Source organism: Myodes glareolus, chromosome 3 (assembly GCF_982192425.1).
Source record: "Myodes glareolus chromosome 3, mMyoGla1.1, whole genome shotgun sequence".
Lineage (NCBI taxonomy): Eukaryota > Metazoa > Chordata > Mammalia > Rodentia > Cricetidae > Myodes > Myodes glareolus.
In genome coordinates, this window is record NC_142028.1 from 88,508,325 (window position 1) to 88,530,929 (window position 22,605).

A 22,605-nucleotide genomic window follows, 5' to 3' on the forward strand; every position below is an offset into this window, starting at 1 on the left:
GACTACTGTCTGTCTGTGTCCGAAGTTTTTTGTCACATTGGTGCTTTGGTTTGGACATAGTCTCCTCCCTGAGGGAATCCTCCCTAAAGGTTCACGTATTGGAAACATGGTTCCCAGTGATAGGAGAGGTACTGAGGTCACTAGGGGGCCCTGCCACAGAGGGAGTTTATATGGTTCTCTTGAGACCAGTTAGATCTTACAATGGGGCAGATATAAAAGAGCAAAATTGGATTCTGCCTTCCCTCCGGATTTATGTCTGACATCATGGTTCTTGTACCGACTGTCACCATCCTGATACCATTTGCCACAAGGTCTCACTTAGAGATTATGGACTCTCCAAATCTTGGACTTTGGCTCCAAAACTATGACCTGGATAGGCGATTCTCTCTCCTTCATAAAGCGTTCAATCTGAGGTGTTTGTCACAGCAACAGAAAAGCCATAGATTAACCATCGACTGGCACTGAGTCCACCAAGAAGGTAATGGGGAGGGAACTATAGCAAGCATCATAATTCATCCTTGGACAGTATCTTAAGGCAGGGATGCCTTTCCCATGAATGCAGGGGATGTGAAGAGAAGGGTCGGAGTGAGGGAGTGTCAGAGAGGAACTGGGAAGAACTAACTGCCTACTTAAAATGCCCCCTCTTGGGTGAAACAGGTCCACATGAGGCCCCTTCTAATGTAGAAGGTGGAGAGACGGCTCGGTCGATGGCAAGAACACCCGCTGTGCAAGCCCGAGGACCTGAGTTCAAATCTCCAGACACATAAATAGCGGAGCATGGCTGTATTCAATCTGTAACTCCAGCTCTGGGGACATGGGGAGAGGAGGGGGATCCTGGGGGCTTACTGTCCAGCTCTAGTTGCAGTGAGAGTTTCTGTCTCAAGGGACGAGTGCAGGGCATGATGGAGCAGGACACTTCACGTCCTCCTCCTTTGGCACTCATGTATGTACTGTGCATACATCACCCACATATCACACACACACACACACACGTGCGCACACACCCACACCAGTTATGCAAGCTCTTAGGCCACCAGCTCAGTCACACCTTCGACATTTTTAGATCTTATCTCAACAAGATGAAGAACATCCTTCCCAGCTTCCTGGCTGCACTCAAAATGCCTCAGTTTGTGTCCACTGTGTGACCAGGTAAATATCAGAGTCTGCTCACGCAGAGGTGAATTGGAATCTCAGAAGATCTGAATTCATCCTATTTGACTTATATAGAGATTTTGCACACATGCACATGCACGGGGTGATTCATAGTTCAAATTCAATGTTTGGTGAAGGAAAAAAGAAGAAAAAATTAAAAGAAATGAAGTACCAAAGAGTGTGAACCATTGCGTTTCAGGCATGGCTGCCCTTCATAATACTGATTGGCTACTGTCCAGTACAATATGGGAGAAATATGGAAGAACTTTTGAGCTAGAAGGAAGTTCAGTGTTAACACTGACTGGTGTTCTTTATAAACACTGGTGATCTCAGACTTCAGCGAGCCATGGTAATTTTTACACTTCAGCGCCACTGGATCTCATTTAATTCCCTAAGCCAAAACATGCAATCATCTGTCCAAATTTAAAACATAAATGTAGGAGGGAGTACTGGGTTACCAATGCTGCATTAATTTTTCTTCCATTTTCTTGTTAAAGAGTGTGTGTGCGTGTGTGCGTGTGTGTGTGTGTGTGTGTGTGTGTGTGTTAATGTGTTCACTTTTGTGTGTATGCATGTTGGGACAGCACATCCGTGTGGGTATATGTATGAAGGCTAGAGATGGATGCCAGGAACCACCTGTCTTATTTCTTGAGAAAATATCTCCCAGTCAAGCCCAGACCTCACCAGCAAGGCTACTCCCACTGACTTGCTCTGGGGATTACCTATTTTCACCTTCTTGATTTAGGATTACTGGTGGTTAGCCACACCCAGCCAGCATTCCTCTGGGATCTGGGCATCTGAACTCAGGTTCTCGGGCTTGTTGGCAAGTGCTTTAAGCACCGAGTCATTTCCCTAACCTCCAGTACTCCTGGGTTCTTGCCTCTATTCTGACAGTAAGCATTTGTAGTCCTGTGTGACCTTCAGTTTAATCATTCAATAACTGGGATAAATAAGGCCAGACTTTGATGCCCGTCCAGCTCACACGCATCATTTGAATGCCAGTGAGGACTTTCATATTAGATGCTTCTCAGTGCCTCCTAAGTGCTGTACACCAAAGGACCAATTTAAGTTTAGTTCACCGTATGAAGCTGAGGTCTTTGCGTTCTTTTCATTTAAATTATGTCATGAGGGCTGGAGAGATGACTCAGAGGTTAAGAGCCTGGCTGCTCTTCCAGAGGACCCGGGTGCAATTCCCAGCATCCACATGGCAGTTCACAACTGTCTGTAACTCCAGTTCCAGGGAATCCAACACCCTTACACAGACATATATGCAGGCAAAACACCAATGTTCATAAGACAAAAATAAATTATTTTTAAAAATGGATTGAATTATATCATGACAGCCACACAGCCTTATTTTCATAAGAGAATATCTGGCTCTCACATAACAGCTTGAAGTTCTAGGGGCTTTTCCTGTTCAAAAAGCAATTGAGTACATGTATAATTCTGTGACTGACTGTGCGGCCAACAGCGCTCTGAAATATACCCAGAGCGGTAGTAGAAAGGGACTCTCCCCTTTTGCCTAAATATCCATCGTGTGTTTTGGTCTGAATTGAATCCTGTATTTCTTCTTCCTCCCTTTTCAACAGGAATTGCTTGACAAAGGATGATGGAAAAAATCCTGCAGAAGTTAGAGGCCCTGGATGAGGATGCACGGATACTTGCAGCCATCCGAGCAAAGGTAGATGGAGTGGACGTTAATACAGGGTACTCGGTAAAAAGTTAACATTTCAGATAAGCTTTTTACTTTATACTTAATGATGCATTGATATGACAAATTCATTTATATCTTCATATAAATGTCTTTCAACTCTGTAAACAGATCCGTTGAAAATCATATATTTAAATAGATAATAAAAGACTTACTAAGTAATCAAGGTTGTAACTCAGTTGGAAAGAGCTGGCCTAGTATACTGGAGGCCCCAGGACCACAAAAATAAATAAATAAATAAAATGACAGCAGTGATAAAAGCTAACTATACAAGATCACTCCTAGGTAGCTGTCATGTGCCAGGTCATATATGTATCAAAACTTTACTTTAGAAAGTACTGCCTCCCAACCACTAAATACAGCTACCCACAGTTGTTACCAATATGCTAAGTGTATACAAAGTTACTTAGTAGATACACAGAAAGCACCAAGTCCCAAAAGCACCCCTAATGGAAAGCTATGTGCTTTCACAGCTGCTGGACCAGTGAAAAATCAGTTTTCTTCAATGGAGTGACCCTGCAGGACAGGCCTCAGGCTCAGGAGTAGCTGGTCAACACAAACTGGACTCTATATTTATTTGTGTTTTTTGTTTTGGTGTTGGGTTTTTGGTTTGTTTTAAGAAAGAAAGAGGCAGACTGGCGGTGATGGCACACACCTTTAATCCCAGCAATTGGGAGACAGAGGCAGGCGGATCTCTGTGAGTTCAAGACCAGCCTGGTCTACAAGAGCTAGTTCCAAGACAGGCACCAAAGCTACAGAGAAACCTTGTCTCAAAAAAGCCAAAAAAAGAAAAAAGAAAAAAAGAAAGAAAGAAGAAAAAAAGAAAGAAGGAGAGAGAGAGAGAGAGAGAGAGAGAGAGAGAGAGAAAGAAAGAAACAAAGAAAAGGAGAGGCTGGGTGGTGGTGGTACATGCTTTAATCCCAGCACTCAGGAGGTAGAAGGAGAAGCAGTTTGAGACCAGCCTGGTCTATCGAATGAGTTCTAGAACAGTTTCCAAAGCTACAGAGAAACCCTGTTTTGGAAAAAAAAAAAAAAAAAAAAAAGACAGGAAGGAAGAAAAAACGAAGTTGTAGGTCTCAGTGGGTAAGAAGAAAAAATTTGATCAAAATGTAGTATAGAAAATCCTCAAAAAATAAATAAAATTTTAAAAAAGGAAAGTAACATTTGGCATTGTTACTGAATTAAGAATAACTGAACTATACAGAAACAAAGCTAACTAAAATAGGCAGGACTCAGAATTCAAGGTGAAACAGTTAACAGATAATACCTCCCAAATACTAGAGTTTTAGCATATATGAACAAGTTGATTTCTGATCCCTGGAAACTCTTTTTAAAGTGAATACTACAGGCTCACAGTTGTCTATAGCTCCGACAGCCATCCAGCAGGGGGGAAACCTGGTCGCCTATAGCTCCGACAGCCATCCAGCAGGGGGGAAACCTGGTCGCCTATAGCTCCGACAGCCATCCAGCAGGGGGGAAACCTGGTCGCCTATAGCTCCGACAGCCATCCGGCAGGGGGGAAACCTGGTCGCCTATAGCTCCGACAGCCATCCGGCGGGGGGGGGGGGGGGGAACCTGGTCGCCTATAGCTCCGACAGCCATCCGGCAAGGGGGAAACCTGGTCGCCTATAGTTCCAACAGGGAGGAAACCTGCTGCTTAGTCTGTTTGACTTCTCCCTGTCCTGCAGCCACAGTGTGTGACGCCTCCAGCCATAGGGTCTTTCCTAGTTCAGTTCCAACAATCCACAGTACAAACAACAGCCTTATCATTTCAGTGGTCTTGGGGACCTCCATGGGCAATCACTCATAGGCTCTTGGAAGTGCCTTTTCAGCTCACGACTCTTTCAAAGTCTTTAGTTGGTATTTCTACAGTTCTTCCACAATGTTTGTGCAAATCTGTAAAATGCTCACTAGAATATATATATAAATATATCAGTAATTTGAAAACATTTTACACTCATTCCAAGCAAGTATTAATTAATCTTGGAACTTAAAAATTAAGGTGAGGGGGCTGGAGAGATGGCTCAGTGGTTAAGAGCTCTTCCTGCTCTTCCGAAGGTCCTGAGTTCAATTCCCGGCAACCACATGGTGGCTCACAACCATCTGTAATGAAGTCTGTTGCCCTCTTCTGGCCTGCAGACATACACACAGACAGAATACTATATACATAATACATAAATAAATATTTTTTTTAAATTAAGGTGTTCTTTTTTTTTCCGGTTCACAAGGTTTCCTATAAGAATGAAAGATCCCATCACATGAACCAATTGCCTCATCAAAAAGGCAATGCTGACTGTCAGCAGTATGGATGGAAATGCTCCCTCATCTGGCTTTCCCTGACCCCTGTCATCTTCTATGAGACATCTGGCCTCTTCATCCTAGGGTGCTGATACTGCTGTGAAGCCTGATCCATGCTGATTTCCATGGAACAGGACCAAAGGCATTCATGTATTGACCTGGCATTCCCACGTCTTGAACTGGCTCCCTGGGTGAGGGTGACAAACTCCAAGAAAGAACTGAGGCCTCATTTCTCCACCAGTGATACCTGACTGGCTAAAGAGCTATGAACTGAGTGAAGAGTCTCCATGCCAGTGTACTTTCTGGCAAGGAATAAATACAAGCATATTCTCTAGGAAAAATGATTGCCTACTCCCAGGACAAGCTTAATCATTTCCACTCATGCTGTTCTGTCCCTGTATCCATGTATTGCTAGCCATTGCCTCTGGTACATTGGGGAGCTGTCATTAACCAAAGTATACTTAGCTCCAGTAGCCATTGAAACACAAGCGTTTTGCACATTAACCAGGAGCCAGCAAATCTCCAATTCAATGTGGAGCCTGGGGTCACCATTTGCCAATTACCCTGGGTATACTATCAAAGGGGATTTCCTTCCTCCACACCTAGGGGTTGAAGAGGGCACCTGGTGCCTCCCTGCATTTTACTCTGTTCACACTGGTGTCTTGCCATCCACAGCGTGTGGATCTCTAGCAATCCCATCTCCCAGAGGGAATTCTGCTTGACACGGATCTTGCCACCTTGGCTTTCAAGTAATGTGGACAGGTCCAGTTATCCTTTTTCTTCACCTGAGTGTTGTAGAACTTCCTGATTCTAACTCACCTGCCAGTGTAAGTTATTCAGATCTGCCAGAGCGCTCCCTCCTCATAAAGATTGCATCCCACTGTGGAGCTCAGCAAGGCTGGTGGAGACCCAGTTCAGTATCTGACATCCTTTCCTATTCAGGTTTGTGGAATGAGCATCAAACATTGCCTCTCAAAGCCACACATTTCCCTCAGTCATGCCTACCTAGCCTCTGCTGTCTTCCGGTCCCTGATATCTGGGTCCCTGAGCTGGCAATAACTGACTCGTGAGTGCCAGTTCATCAGGAACCTGCTTCCCTCTGATTTCCTCAGATCCCTCGGCCTTGGTCTGACAGAGGAATGAGTAGCTCTATTACTCGGTTTTTCTGCTTCTACTGCACACAGACTTGTTCACCCTGTGCCCCTTGACCTCTAAAGTGTAGTGAGGCACTCTGCTCCTTTCCTAGAAGACTTCCCTGCTGATGCTATCCTCCGCTTGTCAGAGTTTCCTACACTGTACCCTTTTGATTCCTATCTGCTTGCTGAACTGTGGGTTTTTCCTTTGAGTCGAAACTCAGACCTGAGGGTTTTCTTCTGCCCCTCACTTCTCTTTTCTCACTCGCTAACCTTCTCCTAGGTTCTAAGACTTTGGTTCCCAGGGAGGGCTGTATGACAGATCTAGCTTGTACTCTTCTCCCACAGAATGCTCCCCCCTGTGGGAAATACCAAGTTAACACCTACACCTCATTCTTTTATTTCATCTTTTCTACCACATCAGAGGCTAGTGCTGAGGTTTGCATCTGCATGCCTTTTCCCATGGGAGTTTCTTCCTTATGTGGGTAAGTTCATTCTGGTTGGAAAGATGAACCTGGGTTACATGCACAGATCATACAAGTGATGCCATACCCTCCTTACCGTCATACCCATGTCATTTCCAAGGATTGTAATGTATTACCTTACTCATTAGCCAGTTAAAGAGCATCTCCTTACTTCCATCATAGACGTCAGTCATCCAAGAGGAATACGATCACCTTTCACTTAGAGGAAGATGATCACGCTGGGTTATCTTGCAAGGATGCTGAGCTCTCAGACGGCTCCATCCTGGTTGCATGTCTTATCACCCATAACAGGAAACATGCAACTGATACTATAGAAAGGAAGTCCAGTATATCATACTACACAGGAAAGACAGCCATGTCAGGATTGCATACAAAGGATGCTCTACCCTCAAATGGATCAACATCAGTAGCATGTCTTATTACTCATCACCTCTTCAAATCATATTTGATTGGTGGTCCCTGTACAGATGTATCTGGTTCTTTTCTGGAGAGACACAAGCCAATATCTGCTTATCACAGATGGAGCACAGACAATAGATCCAAAAACTGGCGAACCAATGAGTTTTTTGGGGTTTCTTATGAGAGCATACATAACTCATATATCACCAAACAGCCCAACCCAGCATCGATGATACCACATAAAAGTCGCATCCCTGGGTTCTCATCCCAACCTGCAGGTGGCTCCATGGAAGAGGCTCCTCTTCCCCAGCAGTTGGTTACGACTTCTATAACTCAGGGTGGGACCTTGAAAAATCTTTAACTTTCTCAGCTTCCCAAGTCTTATAAATTCCATGAGCTTCCTGGATTCCAGCCCTCCCTCTTCCCTCCAGGCAGGAAGGTTTCAATTCAGAGGAAATGAGCAATTTTATAGGTCTCTCTTTAAAGTCTAAAACTTTAGAGTTGGAAGGGCTCCTGTATGGGGGGTTATGGGGTGCTGCTTTATTACATGGATGGGGAAGGCGTGAAGGGCTCCTGTATGGTTATGGGGTGCTGCTTTATTACATGGATGGGGAAGACGTCATGCATGTCACACAGTAAAGGGACAAGGCTTTTTTCAGATTTTAGTGCATAATGTTTTCAGCCTTTAATTTTAAATCTGAAATATTTTCCATTATTTTCTTACACATGAATTCTCTTCTCTCTGTGTGCTCTGTGTGTGTGTGTGTGTGTGTGTGTGTGTGTGTAGAGAAAGAGAGAGAGAGAGAGAGAGATTAACTTTTGTTCTTACTATACAGAATTTTGCCTGTAGAAAGAGCATTTCTTTTTCATTTTTGCTTCATTGCAGAAAACCAACATTCAGCTTGAACAAAGGAAAGACTTTTTGACCACACCCCTGCTATTCGATCTTCATATGGAATCTGAGGGCACCGCTGCTCCATCTGTGCTTAAGACCGGAACAGAGATCAGAGAAGATAAGTCATGTGGCCCTAAGAAGTCAAAAACGTAGCTATCATAATTCTGCTGAACGTTTTAAAGTGCTCTGTTTGCCTCAGACTATCTGATACTGTGAGAAACTAAATCTTGCCCAGTGTAGTGGCTTCCGTCTCAGTTCTAGGGAGGCAGAGATTCGTTCTGAAGGGCTCTGATCTCTGCTCCTGAACAAAGCTCACTCTTCCTATTTATTGAACAGCAAAACAAATATGGTATTGAAAAGGGATGAGGAATATCTGTCTTAACAGTTTTATATAGCAGCAGCCTCATGAAGGAAGATACTGGTTTTCTGACCCTTTGGGCTCAGTAGCACACAACACAAGCAGATATCACCATGCATCACCAGTCTGTAGTCACAGGTTGCTTTCAGCACTTGGGGAGGTTGAAGCATTGCTTTCAATATTCTGTTGCTTCAGCAAATGGTCTTAGGTCTAGCCACCACATCTTCCACATACACCTTGCTAGAGGTCAGGGCCATGAATGGGCGATGAAAGAGAAACAGGGAAGGTGTTATTCTGTGGAGCCAAAGCATAGTAAGTCTGATTGCAGTGGTTTTGGTTTTGCTTTGTTAAGGCCAATTCATTCTCAACAGGTTGAGTATAGCATATGTAAACAGAATGAATGCATTGTTGTAAATGGTTTCAAAACAGATATTAGCTTGGTTCCGGTTTGAGAGTTTGATCTATAAGGCAAGCTTCAAACCACATTTCTGAGCAAAACCATCCCCACAGTAGTATATGAGGGGTTGGTGGTCTAATTTTCAGTCTGAAGTTGAAGGCCTGAGAACCTGGGGGAAGGTGGGAGCACTTGGAGTCTTGGCACCCAAGGGTCAAGGGGCTTACAACTCTGGTACCCAAGAGCAGCCAGAGATGAGTGCATCGTTTGTGGAGGAGGGAGAGTTGATTTGTTCTATTTAGAATCCCAGAGGATTGACTGGCACTTGCCTATGCTGCGGGCAGATCCTTTTCAGTCCAACAACTCTTGTACCTACCTAGTCTAGAAGCACCCTCACAGAGCTACCTAGAGAGAATTATCTGCCAGTTCTTTAGATAGTCCTGGATTCAGTCAAAGTGGCACCTAAAAAACTTAGCCATCATACTGTTAACCAGGGTTGTTGGGGTCAAAACTCAGGTTCCCCTAACCCTAACAAGCTAGGCTCAGCCACCGATCCTCAGTACTCCATAAAGAAATGACAACAGGAGGCAGAGACAGCAGGGTTGTTCACTGTGGCCACATTGAATCAATTGGGAAACAAGTAAATAGGCCCAAGGGCATGTAGTCCTCCTACACACACACACACACACACACACACACACACACACACACACACACACACACACACTTTGAGAGTCCTGACATGGAATTTAAGTTTAAATAGAGGGCAAGGGGCCTGCCTAGCTAAGCACTGTGGTCCTGCCCATCCTCACTGTTTTTTCCCCAGTGTGCTCTGAGCGGTGACCACCTGTAGGCACTGTGCTAAGTCTCTTTCTAAGAAACCAGCTCCTCCTCTGGCTGGTGCGAGGCTTCAGTCCTCTCCTTTGCTCAGCATGGGACTTTTTGAGACATTTCAGTTTCTCGGAGTCCACCATTTCAAGGAGTCTGGTACAAGTTTCCCTCCTTAGAACATCTGTGCTCCTCTCGGGACAGTTACAATACCTAGAATAAAGAGCTCGGAGTGAAATTCTCCACGTAATACACAGGTGCTGTCATCCTATCTGATGTTTGAGCTGTCTCTGAGTCCATATGTCCCCACTTTCCATTCAAATCTGTCCGCCAAATCTCACGGAACTAAGTTCTGATGTGTGTCCTGGTCAGCTTGTGAATACTGGCATCCCATGTGCCCTCATTCCTGCCCTAGAAGTAGGTTTGTCCTGTCCCCTCCGCTTGGATTTCCCTCTCCAGTCAGTCTCCAGTCTTCTGTCTTCAATCTGTAAAATGGGCATGTTTCTCCAAATTTGAAGCTTATATCTGTTTTGTAAATTTTCTGACCATTTTCCTTCAGAGTAACTTTTATTTCTTCCAGGCACGTATCTTTCAAACGTACGCCTGAACACAGAAGTGACTTTAAAGAGTCAGATTCATCTGCTCTTGCCACAGCTGCAGACTATGAAGAAAGTAAGTCAATGGGGAATGCTGTGTGTAATATACTCACTTCTCCTTACAGTTACTGGTGTGATTAAGTAGTAACTTATTAATTACTTTATCCTCCTCCGTCTACTGTATAATCACAGCGTGCACACATACAACACACACACACACACACACACACACACACACACACACACATCCCACACACACATTTAGATGTAATTTCACCTTCTTGCCCAGACTGAACTTGAACTCCTGGACTCAAGAAATTCCTCTGGTCCATCTTTTCAGGTAACTGAGACTCCAGACATATACCATCATACCTGGTTCACAAATACATTTTTATAAATATATTTTTATGTTTATGTGGTTGTTTCATTTATTTTTCTGGGGGAGACAAGAAGAAATAGCAATGGACACCAGACAGACAGGGTACCAACAGACCAAGAAAAATAATTTCATTTAAGTCGAGTCTGATAAATCAAAAATCCATTCAGATTATTTCCATGAGTATACATGGGTGAGTGGTTGCTTACAGGAACATGGATGGTTCTTGCCAGGATACCAACAGGAAGTCCCTCCCCCAGCAGCTACTTAAGAACCTTAACCTCCAGTCAACATTCCCACCTTCTGTATATGCTGGCACTCCTTCTTCCCAGGCTGTATGCACAGGATCAAAATTATGTGTATCTAGGAGCAGGGGTGAGGGGAACAGACACTGGAATCTCACCTGAGAGCCTAGTGACCTCCACCTCTTCTAGGAAGGAAGATCAATAGCTTTCTCCAGAGACTCTGACTGTATTGTCCTCACTTCCTTACACACAGAAGGTCAAGTCATCCTGAGTGTCAACACAGCGCTTGCTGAGTCATGATGGCCAACGGTCAAGTCACACCTAGAGGAAATAGTTCTGCTATGGGACTATTTGTCTTTCTTCTAGAAAGAAACGCCACTTTCTCTTTCAACTCAGCCCTAAGACTTTTCTTGTAGCTAAAAAATAAAGGTCAAGTATGAATAGCTTGTTTAATGGAAGCACACTTACAGGATTAGAAATTTTAGGGCCTGGGGTCCCAGACCCAGTGTTTTATACATTTTCAGAGGCTTCAAAGGTGTCTGTTACATTTGCTTTCTTGTTGCTTTTGTAATCCTCTGGTGGATTACACTGTCATCACCCTCCTGGACGGAGGCTTCTTGTCTCCACTCTGCCCCACAATGCTTTCCGTCTGTGTGGTGCCCCATAAATTCTCTAAATGTGTGTTTACATGCCACGCATGGTCTTTACTCTCTCCATTCCTCCTTAAACATCATCCCACTCCAGGCAGGATCCCTCCCTCGCTATTCAGCTTAAAGGGCACTGACCAGGATTACCAGTGGCCCCAGTGTTGCTAAATCCAAACAACATCTTTCATTTCTGTTTTCTTCAACTTCTCCAGGCTCCATTAGTGGGTCATCCCCTCCTTCTTACAATTTTCAGCTTGAAGCTTTTGAGACTGTTGAGACCAAACTCAACTGCCATTCAAAAGACATAAAAATAGTTTATTTTTAACCCAAAATGAGTGCCCAGGGCCTAAGAACATGGATTCCGACTGCCCCAAATAACATGTTTCAATGTATCAATGTATGTTTGAAGGCACATAGTTAAGGCGCAAAGGAAAGTCATAAGCCAAGGTACTTTCCAACTGTACCAGTGGGAACACTGAGGTTACAGACAAGCAGTGGAATCTCAGCTAGAGGTTTCCCATACTTTCTGATAACTTCCTTACCTCTGGGGATGGTGGAATCTCATGGTTGACTAAGTCAATACATTCGGGAACGATTTACCTGAGAATCACCAGGGTGTTTGATCATACACAGATGTAGGCAATGAATGGCTATTGAAAATCTAATCAGAATGCCAGAGATTGTGTGTCTGTCACTATAGCAATCAAAAGGCAGACTCTCGATAGCTTATTTTGTTTTACAGAGAGCGAGCAATCTCAGAAACCACAGGAAATCTGCCTGGAGCCAGCTCCCACTAGTATATTGTCTAGGGAGCCGGTACAGAGGCGATTAATCATTTCAAAGTTTTGTCCTGAACTTCAGCTCGAGAAGCCTGCCTTGTCTGTGAGATTCACGGTGCTAATGTTTCTCTCCTTATCGCTCCCTGCACATCCTCCTCATTATCAGCTCTCTGTGTCGCGAGGAGCTCGTGTACACCTCCGGCTCCCAAGTCCTGCGATTTTCCTGAGTCACCATCCAGACTCTCTCTACGTTAAAGGTTAAGTCCGAGCAAACAAAGCATTAGCAGTGTGCGTTGCTGGGCTGCTTTTCCTGAAAAGGCTATGAAGTTTAAATGTGTTCTCAGACTGCAGACTAGGAAGCTCCCCTATCTGTCTCCTATTCTTTCCTACTGTTAATAATAACTTGTATCGGCTTCACATGGAATTTCGCTTCTGCGGCTGGGCATATCGTTCTTAGTTGAGCGTCTTACCAGCAAGGGAGGCTGTGTAAGTCAGAGCACCTTTCCAGCAGCAGACAGATGCTCAGGGGAGTACTAGCAAAGGGAAGAGCAGGAAGGCTGCCCTGAGGCCAGAAAACCTTGGGAGCCAGGAGGCACAAAAGGCTGACACTGGAGTCCTCTTCTATTCTTTATGATGACAGTGTCATTGGCTGCTTTAGCTTTATGTCCAGCCAACTAAGCTTTACCTGTCAGGTTAAAACAGCACCCTTCTGGGGCTGGAGAGATGGCTCAGTGGTTAAGAGCACCGACTGCTCTTCCAGAGGGACCCGAGTTCAATTCCCAGCACCCACATGGCAACTTACAACTGTCTGTAATTCCTGTTCCAGGGGATCTGTGAGAACACAGACACACATGCAGACAAAAATACCAATGTACATAAAATACAAATAAATAAATTTAAAAAAAAACAGCACCCTTCTGCATTCTTTTTGGTTACCTCTCAGTACCAAACAATCTACTGTAGCCCATTTTCCAGGGCTGCTTCCCCAATTTGACCTCATTTCTGTCCAATAGCCCCAAGATGCTTTTACCATAGACTAAGATGCTCAGCTTCCATGTAAGAGTCCTGAAGTGGCCTCACAAGTGTCCATGGGTATATGCATGGTCAGAAGTGAGTGATCTACTAGTGTGCTTTACACTCCAAAGTTTAGTGTGTGGGAAGCGGCCCTCTTTGTCTTGCACCACGAGTTAGTAACTTTTGCTGTTGCTGTGATAAAATATTCGGACAAAAATGGCTTGAGAATTCCAGGGTTACAGTCCACCATGGCGGAGAAGCTTAGGGCATCTAGTGTTGCATCAGTAGACAGGGGCAGGGAGAAGGATGCCGTTCCCTTTTCCCCATGGATGTAGCTCAGGATCACAGGCCAGGGAACGGGTGGGTCTTCTCACCTCAGTTAACCTCATCTAGATAATTCCACACAAGCATGTTCATAGGCTTGTCTCCCATGTAAGTCTGGATCCTGTCAAGTTGACAACCGGTGTCAACCGTCACACCCATAAATCTGCTGCGCCTTCTGGGACAGCCTGTGAGCCTTCCTAGCCCCTGGTGCTGTTCATGAGCAGAGTTCATTTCAGACCTCCTGTCCATTTGGATGTCTGTGAGTCTCTGCCGTAGCCTTTACCTTGTGTTGTATAGCCAAGACTTAACTCCAGCAAACTGAACCACCTTCCATGGGCTAGTCCACGTCTCAATCTCCCAGAGAGCCCATGTTTCTGATTTTCAACAGAACCTTGCCACCAACAGCAGAATCTCTAGCACATGCATTCATTCTAGATACGTTTGCAAACATGATTCTGGATTTTCCATCCCCACCGTCTTTTCTAGCCACCCAGTGTGAGCATGGTCTGGAGCGAATGCCTATAAACAGTGTTATGAGGGCTCAAGCCAAGGGAACCTTAGGGAAGCTGCTCTTCCCTTCTCAGAGCAAGAGGTAAGGCTTGGTCCCAGTGCAGGTGCATCAGGGCACAATTTCAAGATTGTCCTTTCCAGGGTATGATTCATCCTTTCTACCTCAGCTGAGGTCCAGGGCCACTGGGATATAGGTAACATCCATTTGATTCGTGTTTGTTTGCCTTTTGTGTTATCTCAAAAACAAAGGTAGGACAGTTATCATTATGTTATGAAACAGTCAAAAATGGAGGGTAACCTCTCTCAGTCGGGCTTTAATAACTTCTGTTGGTTTGTCAGTTTATGCGGGAAACACTTCAACCTACCTTGAAAAGGTAGCAACACAGATCAGCACGTATTTGAACTCTCTTAGCTTTGGTCTTTGAATAAAGTTGGCTCACCAGTCCTGGGGTAGGTCTTGGCCTTGGCTGTATAAAATCTGTTTTGTTGAGGTCAGTCTTTGTGTTATTCTTTAAGATAAGTTATATATCTAGCTAATGTTATGTTCTCCAAATGACTTCAGATAACCTTGGCCCTGTAATCCACAGCTTACCGTAGCAACTTTTCAAAAACTAATTGATGCAGTTGTTTAACCATTGGTCCCGCCATGGAGGCCAGGAGGAATGCCGTTCCTTTCTCATTTCCTGTCCAGTTGTCTTATCCAGGTTCATAAACCTCCAGTGTTCTGATTAGTCTGGAGCCAGCCATCTGAGAAGAAGCCTCAGTAGGGAAATTGCTTAGATCAGATTGGCTTTTTGTGGGTATGTCCGTATTGGCTTGATTACTGATTGATGCAGAAGGGTCCAGCCCACTGCGGGCAGCACCATTGCTTAAGCAGGTACTGTAATGGATATATATATTTAAAAAGCTAGGTAAGTAGAAGTCTGTGAGCAATTCAGAGAGCAAGCTAGCAAGAAGAATTCTCACATGTTTTGCTTGAGTTACTGCCCCAAATTTTTCAGTGATGGATGGTGTCCAGGAAGTATACACCAGATAAATCCTTGCCTCCTCAAGTTGAATTTGTTCTGAGTGTTTTATCCCAGCAATAGAAATCAAGCCAGGACAAACAGCCTACAGCCTTTCCTGTGGCGGAAGCAGAATACTGAGGCTCAAATCCAGCCCAGTTAAACATGGGAACGAGTGTCAGCGTGCGATGAGCGTCAGAGCTTGCTAGCCTGCATTGCCTGCCGGACAACTTCCACCTCAACATGTGGTTCCCCAACCTGTGGGTCGCGACCCCTCTGGGCTTGAATGACCCTTTCACAGAGGCCGCCTAAAACCATCAGAAAAATAGACATTTACATGACGATTCATGACAGTGGTAAAATTGCAATCATGAAGTAGCAATGAAACTAAATTTGTGGCTGGGGGACACCACCACATGAGGTATGAAAGTGTCACCGCATTAGGAAGGTTGAGAACCACTGCTCCAGAGGAGCCTGTAGGTGGAACTGTTGGCCTTCTAGGAAAAACTAAATTATCTATGCCTGCAACTTAGTGATCCTTCCCCCAAAGAGGGCTGTGTGAGTCAAAACTGTGTTCCTTAACCAAGATACGGTGGCACATGCTTGGAATCCCAGTGCTTGAGAGGTAGCGACTGAAGGGTTGAGCATTCAAGGCCAGCCTTTGCTGCAAAGCCAAGGTCGGAGTACGTAAGACCCAGTTTAAGAGAACACACATACCACCACCACCACCGCCGCCGCCGCCGCCGCCGCCGCCACCACCACCACCACCACCAAAACCTACAGAATCCAGCCCTGTCTCTTGTATATTTCAGAGATTTCAGAAACCACAGGTGATCAGGATTGCTTGCCATCCTGTTTCGGGGGGGGGGGGGGGGGAGCGGCATTGTGATCGATGATCTATTACTAACTAGCCCCAATATCCACCAGCAAAGTCAAAGGATGCCGCGTCTCTGTGAGTTTTACCTGAGACTCTGGGGGAGTAATTATAATTGACTGTCTGAGCCGTGAATCGCAGGCCTCCTCCATCTTCCTCAGAACCAGGTTCCAGGGCAGCTAGGGCTTCCGGCTTCTAGCATCTCTTTTTCCCTGGAACACCCAAGTTTCCAGTGACATATCATCTCCACAGTAGACACTCATTTCCAGTGGCCTATCATCTCCACAGCAGGCACGCTCATTTCCCTTTCAAGACCCTGCCTCCTTGACTTTGCAGCCTGAAGTTTTGTCCTAAGAGGATGTGGCTACCAATGTCTTTAGCTGTACACAACTGTTATATTTATACTCTGGGCAATGTCTGCCATCCAAGAGAATTTCATGTCAATACTCCAGTGTTTTGTAAATTCTTTCATCAAGTCCTCTGTGAAATATAGGTTATAGTCAATGTCGTGATATTTTGTGTGGTCCGAGGGTCAGTGCATCTTCAATGTGCTGTATTCTGAAAATGCATATGATTCTCGTCAGCCCTAAACCCACTAAGCCAGGTGTAGACGCTTTTGCTTTTGTACCTCTCTTCCTAAGGCCTCTTGGGATATATCTCTAGTATCTCCCTATGTCAGAAAACAGACAGAGAAACAGACAGACCCCATCAACAGGCTGAGGATGCTTTACTGGAACAGACAGGAGCCCCAACTTTTCTATGGGATGAAGGTTGAGTGCCCTTAGAGGGCCTGGGGAGCAGATATATGTGCATACACAGATACTCGGAAGTTACAGCTGGTGTTTGTGGTTTGACTAGAAATATATGAGTTGCTTTCAGTACCTGGGCATATTGTTTCTGCAGGGGAAGCTGACAGCCAGGCTGGGGCTGAGCCATTCTTTATGGGACTATCGTCCCATACAGCCTGATTCTGTTTCTCATGACCTGAGGCTAGCAGATCCCGAGGAACTGTCGTGAGGATTGGGGACTATGTCACCCATTCTAACAGTCTAAGTTCTGAAAAACCCAAACAGAACAGGATAGAAAAGAACTTTCAGTGGCAAAACAAACCGTAACCTAGGAAGAAAGAGAAACACAACAGAAAGCACTTTTAAGGCAGAAGCCAGACAAGCCTTATGATGGACGTCAAAGTGGAAGGTACCACAGTTTAGTTTGCTACATGAAGGTGACAGAAAGTGTAGTAGGAGGCTACTTGTTCATTTCCCGGCCGCCCAGACTCCCGAAATAATCACACAGAAACCATATTACTTGCAATACTGTTTGATCAATAGCTTAAGCATATTTCTGGCTAACTCATACCTTAAATTAACACATCTCCATTAATCTGTGTATCTCCATGTATTACCTGTAGTTTACCAGGTAATGTTCCAGCGTCTGTCTCCAGTGGGGCAACATGGCTTCTCTCTGATTCTGCCTTCTTTCTCCCAGCATTCAGTTTAGTTTTCCCTGACTAGCTCTACTCAACCCTATCACAGGCTCAAGACAGCTTTTTTATTAGCCAATGATATTCACAGAATACAGAGGGGACTCCCACATCAAGAAAGCACCATAGTCAGGAAATGGGAAATCCATGAGTAGAATCACTTGTTGGATGTTTGGAAGAGTTTCCATCTCATAACTCCAGGACCTTCTGGTCTTAGGCAGGCTTTGGGTTCTCTAAGGCAACTGAATGACTTACTGAGGGTCCTGAAGGTATACCTCTGTGAGCCTAGTATAACCAGAACACTGGAGGTTAAAGACGTCTGTCAGTACAGAAGCCAACAAAGAGGGGCAGGGATTTAACTCTTACTTAGCTGGTGATATGGTAAACTGGGAAATTTGCCTTCTCCAGGGAAGCACAACAAAGACAATCAATTATGCCAAAGTTTGGGTCTGGAACTGGAGAGATGGATCAGCAGTTAAAAATACTTGCTGCTCTTGCAAAAGACCAAGGCTTGGTTCCCCAAACTCATATAGCGGTTCCCAGCCATCTGTCTCCATCAGTTACAGGAGAAACAATGCCATCTTTAACCTCTACTGGCCCCAGGGACATTCATAGTACACATACATTGTCAAACAGTCATACAAGTTAAAAATAAATAAATATTAAACTTTAGGTCTCTCTTTCCGGTGATGGGGGGGTCAGCCTTGATGCATCTCTCCCCATCACCTTTTGCACTTCCCCTCCTCTCTCTCTCTCTCTCTCTCTCTCTCTCTCTCTCTCTCTCTCTCACACACACACACACACACACACACACACACACACACACACACACACTTCAAACGTACCATAGAGATGTTAGTATACTCTTTCTAACTTTGATTCATAAAAGTCTCTAAATGTCAGATACCTCTCTGCTATCTCAGACCTCACACAGGCATCTTGAATCCAATGAGCAGAGCAAGACTTAGGATTACCTGTTCCCACCACACGTGCTAAGCATTCTTTCCCACCCTCCTCCCCCAGCATTCTCACCACAGAACACTGGACCGAGAAGCAATGCAAATGTGAAGCTTCAGAGTCACCCCTAATTTCCTTTTCTCCCCATTCCCAAAGTCCGACAAGATCTCTTCATGCTAATTCATCTTGAGTTCAGGGTTTTCACCATTTCTGCTGCCATCATGATCCAATCACCTTTTACTTATATAAGTACTAGCTTGTTTCCTGGCGTAAGTTCTTTCATCCTCTCTGTCTTCCCAGTTATGCGTAACAAAGATGCCAACAGCATTGAACTCTTGTAGAACAGCTACCCTTCCTGAGTCTAGGTGTCCTAGTTTGCTGTGATAAAATACCATGATGGAAAGAAACTGGGGGGAGTGTGGTGGCTTGAATGAGAATGTCCCCCACAGCTCATGCATTTGAACTCTTGGTCACCACTTGGTGGCATTGTTTGGGGGACGTTTAAGAAGTGCAGTCTTGTTGGAGGAAGTATGCCAGGATGTGGGCTTTGAGAGTTTAAAGATTCATGCTATTTCCAGTTTGCTTCACGCTTGTGGTTCAAGATGTGAAATCAGCTTCCTGATCTTGCCACCACATCTACTGCTTCCTGTCACACCTTTGCTCAGCATCGAGTACTTGTATCCCTCTGGAATCATAGGCCCAAATAAACTTTTCTTTCTAGGAGTTGCCTTGGTCTTGGTGCTTTATCACAGGAAGAGAAAAGTGATGAATGCAGGGAAGAACGTGTCCATTTAGCTTGGCCTTTCAGCTGACAGTCCATCATTGAGAGTAGCCAGGGCAGGAACTCAAACAGGAACCCGAGGAAGGGACTAAGGCAGAAGTCATGGAAGAATACTGCTTACTGGCTTGTGCCTCGTACTCACAAAATTGTCAAAGAACAAAACTTCTTGATTAAAAACAAACAAACAAAACAACAGCAACAAAACTTGCATTTTTTATCAGAAAAAAAATATTTCATCCTAGTATCTTAGTTACCTTCTAAAAGAGAGCTATTGCTCACTGCCTGACTTTCCATTCTGACCACAGAGGTTTCTAAACCATTCGCTTTTGTGCAGTCTCAGTGGTCTTTGAAAAGGTGTTAGCATCCCATTCTAAAGTCTCTTCATTGGCTTCTCACCTCCATTACTAGGAAATGTGCTCCCCCTACAAAGACACTGAACTTTCTGACCTTTGCCAACAGGATGGATTTCATTCACTGTCTCTTAAACAGCTGCCTCTTCACCAGCCTCCTTTCAACACAACTGAACTTCCCCTCTGTCCAAACACATTTCCTTTTCAATCACTTGGGGTCTTCTGTTATCTGCTAAGATGTGTGCATTGCTATTGAGTGATCCCATTCAGGGCCAAGCACCTTCTCTACTAGCCTACTCTATATCAGCTGAATAAATAACCAGACTCCATATTGTTTGATTTATCTATTATATTATTTAGTCCTCAAAGCATATATGTATGATAATTACTAATAATTGAAGCTAACAGATGAGACAGAAAGGTCAAAGAGGTTAGCTTCTCAAGATAATATAACTTACATAAATGCATTTGGTTTGAGTTGCAGCATTATTTAAAACCAAAGTTCGGATATTTGTCCCATACACTTTGCTTATATTAAGAAAATATATTATATAATAATATAAATGAATAGCATCCGTAATTAGGAAAAAGGAACTACAGCTTGAAGAGAATACTTCTCTTTTCCAATGATTTATTAAAGATTATTTTACAGCTTAAAGGTTATTTTGAATAATATGTATGCTTCTATTTTACTTAGAAAGTTTTTTCCAAGAAAATAAAATAGTATTGCATAACAAATAAATATCTGAAAATTATTTTCTATCATTTAAAACCTCACTTTTAAAGAAAATAATTTCAGAGGTTGGCAAAGGTACTTGCTGCCAAGCCTGACAACCTGAGTTGAATCCCTGGGATCCACCTGGTGGAAAAAGACAACAGGCTCCCACAGATTGTCCCCTGATTCCCACACATGCTCTGTCATGCATGCACCCACCCATGCAATTCATATCTACAGAAATCAAGCAATAAATGCAATGAAGAATTTGACTCATTTTGAAATAGATTTATTTCTACAAATGTAAAAATATTGCATATGCAAGCATATAAGATCATTAAAGTATATGTCTAAAAAATGTACTAGTAGGAGAGGCCGTGGAAGGTGAACGATGTGTGAGGGAGAGATGGGTAAGATGGAAATATAGAGGGTATGTGCTCTGTGGAGAGATCCAGAACTAGAGACTTGACAACAATGAGGACCAGGCTGATGTGGGGGACCTGTGCTGCCTCCTGAGACCATGGTGATGTTCCTGTCCGTGCTGCTGCCCAGGGTCATGCCTGGGTCCAGGGTCTTACTGTAGCCAGGTTCTGTGTTGATACCCATGGCCCATGTTGCTGCTGAAAGCCAACAACAGTTGTCCCTGGTTTTTGTTGCTGCCTGAAGCCAGGTAGATGTCCTTGGCTCAGGCTGCTTCAGGGGCCAGGTTCATGGTCTGTGCTGTCACCAGAAGCCATGTAGGAGCCCATTATCCATGCTCCCATTGTCTATAAATAGCAGGGAAGCTACTTTTGCAGTGATATTAATGACTGCAGACACACTTTTTGGGGGGCAGTGGGAGAGTTGGGGTTGTAGGGGTTGTCACTGCCCCCCAAAAAGTAGCAACCTAAACAGGAAGCCATCAGAGAACTCTTAAAAAGTGTACTAAGGATGCTGAGGTTAGCTCCCCACAACCGAAAGCTTCTAGTGGGGGTACAGGAGAGGAATGAGTCAGTTCTATTTAAGGGACAGGTCACTTGAGCGAGTATTTAGATAACACAAATAGGACTTGGATCTTTTCTCTATTTTTTTAATTTTTATTCTTACGTTTTATTTTTGGGGGTGGAAGGTCTCAAGGGTGGGGGTCGGACATGGAAAGACTGGGAACTGTGTATTCCTAGTGCGTGATGAAATTCCCAAAGAATCAATAAAAATGTTATGTTAAAATATTTAACTAATTGTAGAGAAATTAGAAGTAGTTTTTTAAAATCATTTTTTGTGTGTGTGTTTGGATTTCCTTAGGACCAAAAGAAGAAAATCTAAAACCGAGTTCTAGATCTCTTCATTTTCTTAAGGATAAAACTGAGGTGGGTATAATTTTCATGTTTGTGACTCTTTAGTAGCTATTTAAGCTAGTTCAAATAGCTTTGTTTTTATGTGTCACAATCCAAGTGAAGTTTAGAATCCAAAGGTATGAGTGTAAAGCAGTTTCATCTGATATGATAGAAAGTCTTGTGTATGAGGACAACACAAAATTACACATGAGCTAAAGCTATGCATATCTAATTTAAACATTTACTTAAATCATAAACACATAAACCTGTCAATCTTTTCATGTGTAGCTCAGGCAATTTTTTGAGCTATGGTTAGAGGATACAATTACAGTAACTACCAAGAATTGGTTTCAAATCAACCAGTCATTGAGGGGGCTTCTCCTGCATCCTGCAAACTTGCCCTCTTCCGACATTGAGCATGCCCCTGGCCGCTATACGGCAGGTCACACCTAGGGAACTAGAGAGTTGAGTTGATCCAGAGAATCAGTGAGGGCAAACTAGAGTCTTTTAAATCTGTATTGATTTGCTATTAACTGAGTATAGCTGACCTGGAGAAAGAAACATGAAGCTATGCATGCTTAATGATGATCATTAGAGCGTATTATATTTTAGCCTTTGGGGGGCAGCACTGGCATTGTGTTAAGCTTAGCGCTTCATGTGTTCTATCCAAATCTTCAACCACTGGGCTGTGCCCTTAGTCATCTACCTATTATTTTTGCTTCACACTCCTAAATTTTAAAATTGAAAAAGCATTAATAGTATCTACACTCCTGGTTATAGATTTATTCTTATCTACATGCTCAAATCCCCACTTAGTAAAAACCTCCCAGAAATTGTATAACATCACAATTTGCTCATCATCATAACTTACTAGCCATCTTTGTTAAAATATACAAAATTTTAGCAGTGAAAATTTGCCAGGACCTTCTCTTACCAGTGTTACTCTGCACGGACTTGAGGACGTACCTAATGCTTTCGTTTCTT

The 22,605-nt window shown here is 43.9% G+C and overlaps 1 protein-coding gene across 1 annotated transcript in view; it reads left to right on the forward strand.

Annotated features, from left to right (window-relative positions):
• The window catches only part of C3H1orf141 (chromosome 3 C1orf141 homolog), a 54,079-nt gene that overhangs the window by 2,465 nt on the left and 29,009 nt on the right, over window positions 1-22,605 (forward strand). The window contains exons 2-5 of the mRNA XM_087904776.1: window positions 2,742-2,833; window positions 8,065-8,222; window positions 10,234-10,325; window positions 21,590-21,654. Of these exons, the coding sequence (XP_087760902.1) occupies window positions 2,759-2,833; window positions 8,065-8,222; window positions 10,234-10,325; window positions 21,590-21,654 (390 nt within the window). The 5' untranslated portion in view covers window positions 2,742-2,758. The remainder of the gene's footprint in view (window positions 1-2,741; window positions 2,834-8,064; window positions 8,223-10,233; window positions 10,326-21,589; window positions 21,655-22,605) is intronic.